This window comes from Centruroides sculpturatus, unplaced genomic scaffold (genome assembly GCF_000671375.1).
Source record: "Centruroides sculpturatus isolate CEXI.00-Female unplaced genomic scaffold, Cexi_2.0 scaffold1071, whole genome shotgun sequence".
NCBI classification, from domain to species: domain Eukaryota; kingdom Metazoa; phylum Arthropoda; class Arachnida; order Scorpiones; family Buthidae; genus Centruroides; species Centruroides sculpturatus.
In genome coordinates, this window is record NW_019385447.1 from 162,691 (window position 1) to 173,569 (window position 10,879).

General features: G+C 33.4%; 2 protein-coding genes across 2 annotated transcripts; both read left to right on the forward strand.

Annotated features, from left to right (window-relative positions):
* The first annotated feature begins 299 nt into the window (after positions 1-299).
* LOC111639093 lies at positions 300-3,681 on the forward strand. The gene is made up of 5 exons (XM_023384873.1): positions 300-778; positions 893-1,031; positions 1,099-1,314; positions 1,810-3,390; positions 3,483-3,681. Exons 1-4 carry the CDS (start codon positions 688-690, stop codon positions 1,925-1,927), a joined length of 564 nt encoding a protein of 187 aa, XP_023240641.1. The 5' UTR covers positions 300-687; the 3' UTR covers positions 1,928-3,390; positions 3,483-3,681.
* A 218-nt stretch (positions 3,682-3,899) lies between these two features.
* On the forward strand, positions 3,900-6,871 carry LOC111639095 (growth arrest and DNA damage-inducible protein GADD45 beta-like). Its single transcript, XM_023384875.1, has 7 exons — positions 3,900-4,085; positions 4,954-5,250; positions 5,620-5,721; positions 5,803-5,923; positions 6,009-6,104; positions 6,216-6,341; positions 6,420-6,871. The coding sequence occupies exons 2-6, from the start codon at positions 5,213-5,215 to the stop codon at positions 6,318-6,320; spliced, it is 462 nt and encodes a 153-aa protein (XP_023240643.1). The 5' UTR covers positions 3,900-4,085; positions 4,954-5,212; the 3' UTR covers positions 6,321-6,341; positions 6,420-6,871.
* Positions 6,872-10,879: the final 4,008 nt, after the last annotated feature.

Sequence of the window (10,879 nt, forward strand, 5' to 3'; positions counted from 1 at the left end):
GCNTATATCTCATATAGTTTTCACTTCCATAATCAATTTTTGAGCTGCTAAATAAATAATATATTAAATGATTAAATATATCTTAATAGTATATGTGAAGATCTATCATATGAAAATGAGTGTATGGAATTCCAAATGACTCACGATAGAGAGGATGTTGACGATGCACGCAGTTATCAACACTTTCAGACTAACAATATTCGACCCAAATCTCATCATATATAGGAAGGAAATTTAACATAATATAAATATAAAATGGAAATTTAACGTTAATTATAAAAGAATTTCTAAGAGGGTTATTATGGAATAATATGATCATACAAACTAATTTATAGAGCTTACGTTAGCCTAACAAACACTAGTTCTTAATCAAACTGCTACTAAAAGTAGGCCTTTCAAAGCTTGAATAACATATTGTATCTGATATAAAATAATGTAGATAAATATTTTTCATTAGATTTCTTAAAACACTGCAAACTAAATGAAATTTATATAACGTCAGAATTGTTTCCTCTTGTAGATTTCGGTGAAATTCTCTACTGTAGTCACGTGTCTGCCTATCATTACTTCGTTGCATCTATCAACTCAAAATGTGCACTTTACGGTTACGTATGTGACAGTTACGATAATTTTCTGCGAGGAAAATGCCACAGGGGATGTGGCAAAAATAACTCTTTATGCGCCCCAATGGGTTTGAAAGCAATCGAATGGCATCACTACATTCGACCCGATTCCACAAAAATGTTCCTTCAGACTACAGTCGATATACCGTATTGTAGTAGGTCTTATTTATTTTATTCATTTTAATAATGTTTATAAAATATATATACACACACTGTATAATTATTTTAAAAGCATAATGTTAATTAAAATCGTAGTACTTTCTTTACAGTGTATCATTATTATGTAGAATTAGTATGCAATTACAGAGACGAAGAAATGCTCTATAAATATGGAAGGAATAATAATAAACTATTCATCAATTTATACGGATCAAAATTACAGACGGGTTTTCAAGAAGTTTCTTTTATGTATGTATCTCGTATCTTATATTAGCAATTGATTAAATTTTAGTTAATAATCTTTTACTACTTACAGAAGCACGCGTTTCAACTCTAAACCTACAGTGGAATTTTTGTTAGCTTCGAAAAATGTGGGTGTTATTCACAGAGTAGATCTCAAATGGAAGCAAGCCAATGAAATAGGAATTTATTTAGATTTGTGTGGTCCTTCTTACAACGCTAAACAGGAATGTAACGAATGCTCTTTCTGTTTTAAAGAAATCAGAATCTATACTCTAGAGACGAATGTTTGGTAAGAAAATTCAACTAATAATACTACTGTTTATTTACTAAAACAATTATTTAGTTAGTTTCAAATTTGAATATACAGCATTTTTAGCGGTAGTTGAACCTTTTACTGACTGAAATTTAAGAATTTTAACATAAAAATATACATTAATTAGTTATGAAGGCCGGATGACCGAGCGTAAGGTGGAAGCCTGCAGCTCCGGAGGACCAAGATAGAATCAGACAACAAAAAAAAAAAAAAACTCCATAAATGTTTCGGGCTGGTCCATCTGGATATGGCAATTCCCGTCTCTCGCCACCTGACCATTGTGGGTCTAGCCGAACCCATAACGGGCTTATTAAGAAGGCTCTCTTGGTGCCCACAGGGTGGAAAGAGCAAAAATAATAATTTAATAGTTAAATCAAAAACTTCATACACTATTGATCTATTTATCAGAAAGTTTCGTGAGTTTCATTCAGTAGGAAATTATTGATTAATATAAATATTTTCCTGTTACAGGAATATATTCTACAGTGATAACTACACATCGACCCGGAACGAAACCAAAACTTTTCGTGTCACTCCACATCATGACTCTTGGAAATCTTCGTTCGTAGAAACATCCCTGTACAGATAACACATTTAACTATTGATAAATTTGTTTTATATTCTATGAATATAAATTATATATTACGTAACTTCTAACAAAAACAAATATGTACAAAATTAAGCAAGTAATTATTCGCTCGTCAGTCTCAGGTATGAACTTATGTATATAAACAATAACATTTTAAAAAAAAGAGAATAAAATATATTATATAAATATTTAAATTTTTGTTTATTGAAGCATAATTTCCGCTCTTTCTCTGCAAAACAGAGCATACAGTATTTCTTTATATCAAATAGGAGAAATCTAGATCAACATTACTTTTGTTTTTATTCACTTAAAAATCTCTTTTGAAAACTCTAGAACAGGTGATTTATTTTCTAAGATTTCTACTTTGAAAACCATGAAAAAAAGGGGGGAACCAAAAATCGATTTAAATTACTTTAAGCTGTCTTTCCTCGAAGGTCGAATTTTATGAAAGATTAATGGTTTTATGTAACCATTAACCTTTCACACAATTCTAAATTCCTCGTGTAATAAAACAAAGGAGAATAAAATTTATAATAGTAAACACTCTCAAACGCATGGATGAACACGTGCTTTCTATTACTCAATTCAGTTACGTAAGCTTTGTTTAGCATACACTACAAGTATTTTTAAATCTACTTTTCGACAAAAGAGGGCGACACTGTATAAAATTACCGTAACGTTCTACGTTACGCAATATTTCGAAACTGATGCTTTTTAGATCAATAATGCTACACACAAAATGAAACCAAACCTACTCTTGTTTAGATACGAAACCAGACGACCCCCCTTCAATAAGTTCTATAATTCATCTAAATATTTCAACGGAATTCTTTTTTTTTTTAAATTGAAGCTAAGGAGCACATACCATCCCTCATCGTAACACGCCACATCACGTGTCGAACGATCGTGATGTTGAAGAAATTTCCAAACAAAAAAAAACGGTTTTACAGATCGATATTCGAGAAAACGAAAGCGTATACTTTTCTTCAGAAAGGTCGCGATTTGATTTAATAATAATTAAATTCGAGTTCTCTAATCTGTATTCTGCTTCCTCCCGGTTACTCGATCTTCCGTTACTTTTCCTAGAAGGCTGGCGTAGTAAGGTAAACGTGTGAATGTAAATGGCTATCGCATTTCCGTGTTGAAGTTAGCCGTTTTCGTGTAGCTCGTTAGTAATACGAAGAAAAATTCCGCCTGATATTTTTCGACCAATACCGGGAAAGATGCATCGACTTAAATTAAAAGAATTCACGTGATACAATGGATTCCGGTAATTCACCATTCCAGGAAACATTGATCGATGAAGGAATTTCCCATGAGTAGAAAAGGGAAAGGATACTTCGAAAGTGATGTTGCTCGACTTCTAAACGTCTTCCAACCTCGAAAACATTCCGCTAGCTGTAAAAAGAATTAAAACAGAACGCTTTTTATGCGACGTATAAAGCAAATTAAACACAATAAAAGTATTTTAAAAAATCGTTTGTTTGCTTTTTTTTTAATCTGTAAACATATAAAACCGTTAGCAGCGAGTTAAAGAGATCTTTGACTTTTCTAGATGAACGAACTAGATTGTTGCAACAACAAAAAACCTAGTTGTTTGAGCACACCTGCGAAGGTTAAAAATCAGCTCGTGGACCTTAGTAACATATGGTGTGACGTCACAGTAGCGGTCGTTATGCATGGGGACGACGATCAGACACTTTTCAAGGTTATCTGTCGCTAATTTAAGGGAATAAGCAAACAATGGTGAAAATAAACTTTTGCTTTTTCCCTCGTCTCTTAAAATAAAATTTTTATTGTTATCAAATTTTATAAATAAAGTCTGATGCATATAAATATATATATATATATATATTACTGCTTTTAAAAATATTTATAGACTATGTTATTTGAATTAAATTTAATTTGCTAAAAACAATCTCCAAAAGGAATAAATAAATTGCAATTAAGGAGACTTGTGTTACGTCTTTCTTCAATTGTATTACGTCAATTGTTAAGGCTGACTTTAATAAACAGATCAGGTTGCGTCCAGGCTGAGGACGCACTTCAGTCTCTGTTAATCTATTTACGTAACGATGACGAAGTTAAGTTAAACCATTGTCATCTGCGATCTAGCCCGTAATGATGCATTATGTCGGTCTTATACATCCGTAAAAAAGTACGCATTCCCCCCATATTTTAGTTATTTAGCCTTGGTGACAACGGGGTTAATGCATGACGACAATTTGATGTCGGCGAGATCACGGAGGTCAGCAACCCAACTGGCACGAAATGCTGTACTGGGTGACGTTTTCGATGCGACAACAGCGTTAATTATCATCATTTCCATCTTTGAACTCGTATATTTAAGCAAAAAACAGAAATGCTAAAATCACGCATGCACCGCGTAAAATCTCTGAACCTTCGTAACGATCGAAAGTACAGTACAACGGAATCGGCGAATTAATAATATAAAAATCGAATGCATTTTTTATTCTTTGCAAAGTTCAAGTTCGATTAATGCAAAGTAGTCACGATTTACATTGAGTTCTATGAAATTCGCTTTCAGTCAGTCGATTCTTCATCATTCGAAATGGACTTTTAACATATATTCCTTCCCAGAAAAAAAAATGTATGTTAAAAGTCCATTCCGAATGATGTTAAAACTAGGACAAGAAGAAAAAAAACTGGAATGTCTAATTTAGTTTGCAGATAGAATGCGTCTTTCTTCAGCTTGCAAAGAAAAATTATTAAATATTAATAAGAGACGAAAACAAATCCAGATAAGATAAATTTCGCGCCATCATACCCTTGACAAATGCGAATGATGCAAGAGTTTTCCCCGTTGTCGAAACTTTACCATAGTGCAACAAACAAAGATGGTGACGTCAGAAAACCAGGCGCATCCTGAAAATATAACTGTTATGTACAGTACATTAATAACTTGGCTCCGTAGCTGTAATTTTTTTTAAAAAAAGTCTAGTTAAATATACACTAAAGTTTGCTCACCCGGTTTAAAATTCACTTTCGAGCATTTATCTATCTAGGTATGCATAATGGGTCGATAGCCTCATTTTCCGATAAACCAGCAGCACGGGAGAGAACGTAAAGGTCACAGTAGTAGTTCACATGTTGTGCAACCAATGAGAGGACGGGATTGAGATCTTCTACGATCATCTGACGTCACAGAATACGTTCGAATAATTTCATTGTACACTCCGTGACTCTACCAGTTTTAACGCAGCCAATCGACTAGGAAGTTACGCTCGTATTTTGTGCTCAATTTTGGAGTTGTATAATAACGTGATGGTACTAAAGAATATCGAAGATACAAGAAAGATGAAGTGAGTATTTATCTGTTAAAATTGGAGTTTGTAAATGCACGACCCGCGCCGGTTTTGGTTTATTTTAATTCATATAAGAGAGCGAGCAAAACGTAAAAGAACAAATTAAAAAAATAGATTTTATGCATTATAAACTGCATTAACCGATTAAAAAGGGGGAAATTTACGTGTAAATCCCAAATATCTCGCTGAATCACCGCACTTATCACATGTTAAGAGGGGTGAGAATGTCTGACGTAATCGATCGTGACACGTCATCTCGTGATTAGGTAAAAAACCCATCTTGTGATTTCGATTATTGAATGCTTTAGTTACTGTTAAATTATTTGAAAACATTTTTAAAATGAATTACTCATATTTAATTTCTAGTTCGTTTAACTCTGCTCATCTCTTGCGAGAATTACTGGTGGAAGCTAGAAGTGAAGGTCGTGTGGCGTGTGGGGTTTATCATGCAGCTCAGATCATGGAAAAGTATGTCGTGTTCTATTTTTTATTGAATTTTTTTTTCTAATCAAAAAATATATTTGTAATTTTATACGTATGAATTTACAGATGTCCTTCTAGTATTATGCTATGCATTCTTCCACAAAATCATATGGATGATGCCGAAACGCACATCCATTCCGTTTTGATTGAAGCGTTCTGCTTCGATAATAATATCCGTTTGCTAAAGGTAATAAATCGATTTTTTAAACATTCCTTTTATGCAAGAGTTGCTTCTTATGGATCACATTTAACAAAGATGCAAATTTAATTAGGTGGATAGCGAAGAAAAGTTATCAGAAATTCTCAACATTCCTAGAAATTCATCTGGAAGATACAGGCAATTAGATTACAGATGTGTCCTCATAAAAGTAAGATTTCCTAAATAGTATCTATAGCTTACTGTTTAATTTGCTTGGTACATACTGTACCTGAAAATAATTTGTTAGATTTAAAAAATAAATGTTGAAAATTATTTTCAGCATCCAAAAGAAGTATGCAGCAAAACAGTGGAGAGTTTCATTCAATATTATAAAGAGAATTATAGTGATGCATATCCTCAACCTATATTGGAGCTACCAGTGTGAAATTGTCACTCCTCAAAAGTTGTAAGTTGCATAATAATAATAATAAACCTAAAAATGTGAGGAAAAAATTGAGATATTTATTAGTATAACATGTTTTAGGTATCAAGCATGTTATTCCGACAGCTGGAAAGCTGAAATGATCCGTATATGTTTATCGGATTCAATAATTGGATATATCTCGCATCCGATCCGGCTCATGTTTGAGCTGTTACGTGCATGACCACATGGAGTGATCGTTTTTATTCACATTCTTTGCAACATGATGTATGTCGATAGTTTCCACCATTTTGCAATATTATATATTATACAGTGTGCAAAAGAAATAATAATAAATGTTATGATTGCAGTGATTTCTTGACAAATTATTTTTAAAATTTGTTAATATTCCTGCAATCTGTTCTTTAAGAGTTAATTGTTATCAAAATATGGATGTGTATTTTGTTAATGACCATTATACCAATTTTATGGCAGATAAGTATAATGAAGATATGTCTGTTAAAAGAAACAATTTAATTATGATGTTATTTATTAAATTTTTATAAATTCTTAATGGTCAGTAATTTATTAAATNTTTTTTTTTTTTCAAAATTTAGGAAAATAAAACAAATTTCAAAACTAGAAAATACGGCCCACTAGTCGTGGGTTCGCATCCCGCCAACACGTGGAGTTTTTCGGATTTTCTTCTCATGTCTAACTTCTAAATATGTTCAGATCGCCTATATGTTGCGATCTGAACATATTTAACAAACCAATCAAAAATTGAGCTTAATTTTTTATAATTTTGAAAAAATTAAGGCCACTATTGCAAAATATCCAGCAAAGAGTTGCTTAACTTTCCCTGCAGCATTTAAAACTGGCGCCATCTGTTGTGATATTTTATTTTAAAAAGCTTTTTATATAATTAAATATAAAATGGCAAAAAAACTTAATTTTCAGGGTAGGGATGAATTTTATAAAAAAAATTGTAAATGGTAATAACGAGTAAACTTCATTAAGTCCTACTCTACTCGAGATGTGACACATGTACCCCTATATCTCCTGATATTCTTGACATTTAACCACAAAAATTTAATAGCATCTATCTCCCTAATACACAAACTTCCCTGGAAAAGTTCAGAAATTTACGACAAAAGACACAGGAGTTATTAAGCTTCAAAGTGGGTAAACAACATCGTGCCTCCCCATAGACATATCCATACAGGAAACAACTTCAGCAACACGACGTAACAAATGTCACTCATGAAGGTAGGAGGCTTTTGATGTCTTCAATTCGCTGACTGGGCGATGCTAGTATACTGTACACAGTACCTACACAATGCATTGACAACCGATTTGAACAGTCTGTCGCAAGATGTAGTTGTCTCGCGCTTGTACACTATAAGTCAATCAATAATCCAATACAAATACCTTGAGTGATATCACTGAAACTGCCATCTGGCGGCTTGTCTCTATGGGAGTAATGCACTCATTGCATGAATCTCTCATATGAATACTATATGGGCAGGCGAAAAAACTCAACTTATTGTTGCAACGATAAAGACAGTAATTCAGCGAAATATAACTTTTAAGCTTTCCGTACTTGGAATTCGCACAAAAAACTACACTCATACAGAGCTCAGATCATACGCGAAAACTTCAATCATCCGAGAAATATTGTGCAACAAATGTGCTTCAGCAGAGGACGCAATTCCGAGCACATCATCTGCTTTGCAGCAGTTGGATTGAAATGAGCCATGAGACAATATGAATTTACAATAATCACAATTCATTTTTGTAGTATCTGGAATGTATCCTGCTCCAACGTCCACTGTAGTTAGTTGTTAGTATAAACCAGTGTTTCTCGACGGGGGCGATATAGCCCCCATGTGGGCGTTTTTCCATGTCGAGGGGGCGATTAGTAACAACTTATATTTTGGGGGCGAAAAAAATTTTCTGGGCGATATAGTAAAACATTATATTAAGAATAATTAGATATTTTATTCGTTATAACGTACAATACAAATAAACAAACAACATTATACTAGTCACTAGTCTATTCAATAAAGTACGAATTTGGCGTTAGCCTTGGCCCTCGGCATCGGAATTTTGAAGTGAAGGGGGCGATACTATGTTGAAGGGGGCGACGATTCGTTAGAGGTTGAGAAACATTGGTATAAACTCACAAGTGACAGGGTTACTGGGTCAATAGATATTTAAAAATTAAACATCTTAATAAAGATATAAGCGGCTGCGATCTGGAAGTAAAAAGAATAATCAGTCGTGCTCTCTTCTCCCAGGTGTCTCGTATGCCCATCTTAATATTGTTGACTTACGGTCGATATGGATTGCAGGGTGCAAAGCAAAGCTGTTGAGGAGTTTCGGCAGAATCACATATGCAAATACACGAAACATGATAAACATCACGCTTTGGTTCGCAAAAAATATGGCCACTTTAGTTACCTCATATGTTATAAATACGCATTAAAAGAATAAACCCATCTTCCTCTCAAAAAAGACAGGAACGTCAGTATAATGGTCATTCTGAGTGTTAATTAACAGCACTATTGCATTTTGTTGTACTAAAGATACTGTCAACGCAAACCTATCTCGAAGCTTTATTCAAGATGACTTACACACAACATAAAACGTAATAGCATCGAGCCTATTTTCATTGTGGATAACGTTCGTTTTTATATAGTAACTGATTATTGTCGAGAACAACAAATACAGTTGAAGTATCTGTCTTTATAGTCACCTCAGCTAAATCCTATAGAGAAATTTTTCGTTCTAAAAAAAACATATACAACTTTCGACCACGCCCCCACTAACACCACTCTCTAATCTCCGTGTAGAATCAATAATTACTAGCATGAAAAACGAATTAACGTTAACGTACGAGCCATTTTATGAGCATATGACATTTACTAGCAGCGTGTAAAGGCTCTCCTTTACTACAAACAACGAACTTGATAATTAAGAGAACGGTGAAATGTACTGTATTTTGTTTGCATACTTAGACTTTTCCATTTGTTTATACGACATAAGATTCAATATATAATAACCAGGTTACTGTATTTCTTTAACTGCTACGGAACTTCCGAGTGAAACTCGTATGTATTGATTTTTTTTTTAACAATTTATAACATATTTCCACTGTTATGCCAGCTCTCGTATAAATAAGTTACTGTTGTTAAAAATATGTAATACTATAAAATTGCATAACACATAATTAATTTTTTTTAAATCAAAGTCAATATAAAATCTGTTTTAATTCTCCAGATTCGTAACATTTGTGAAATGTGTTCATTAATTAATTTTTACTTTCCTGGCTCTGTTACATATAACAGAGAGAAAGTATGGCGATTTGTCAAAAAATGACCCCCATAGATTTTTACATTTTTGGACTCGGACCTTGAAACGTCGAAAATGCAGAAAAAATCGGGGTTTTTTCCGTATGTATGGGGGTTAGTGTGTTTGGAGGGGAAACGATTTTGTTCACCCTGTTTGAAGCTTAATAACTCCTGTCTTTAGTCGAAAATTTCTGAAAATTTCCAAGGAAGTTTGTGTATTAGGGAGATAAATGCTATTAAATTTTGATTACACAGGTCTGCAAGTAAAGAACTGCATAGGATTTTTATACATTTTCTTACAGATTTCAACTTAGTAAAAACGAAAAAAATACCAAAAAAATTCCATCTCATCAATTTTTTTTGTTATAGTCAAGTTTTTGTTCGTATTTTGCGTAAAATTCCTAGTTAACTTAAAATTTAGCATTATTTTTTTTATTTTTTAAAAAATGGCCTTAAAACGAAGACTTCCCACATTAATTCTATCAATTATAGCTGGACTTGGTAATAAATAAATAAAAATGTTAATGGTTGAAGAGAGTAGTGGTAGGAGGAGGTGGGTTAAGTAGTTTTAGCATTAGGAGGGCGGTCGCATGATCATATAGAAACAAGTTAAAAGTTGATAGTGAGTAATATTATTGGTGAGGTTGAGCATGTTTCGACATGTTATCTGGGATACCAGGAATAAATATAAACAACCTGCTGTTGGATTAGATCATGTTTCAACAAGCTAAATAGGTTCAGTATCTCGCTGGCCATCTAATGCCACACTCAGTTTATATCCAGCATTCGAACGCTACTGTGCTTGTATTTTTATTTCTGGAATATGGCTCGCAGAGATTGTGTAATTTCTCCCGACAGATTCTGTTATGTTTGTGGTGAATACACAGTGAAAAGTCAATAAAGAAACATAAGTGAGTTTGTGATGAAAGTTTAATTTGCGTATTTCAAATTGAAACTTGGAGATCAAGACAAAGCAGATTTTTGAAAACAAAGGGAGAAAAGGAAAAAGAAGCATGGGACTCTTTCAAGAATGTAGTGCATAAGTTTTTGGGAATATTAAGGACCCTGACTACAAAACCATTGTACAACGCATGCTGGCAGCAGCGTATGAAGCTCAAGGATGCAAGATGAGCTTAAAAGTTCATTTCTTACACTCCCATATTGACTATTTTCCCGAAAACTTGGGAGCCTACAATGAAGAACAGGGTGAAAGATTTCACCAGGATGTCC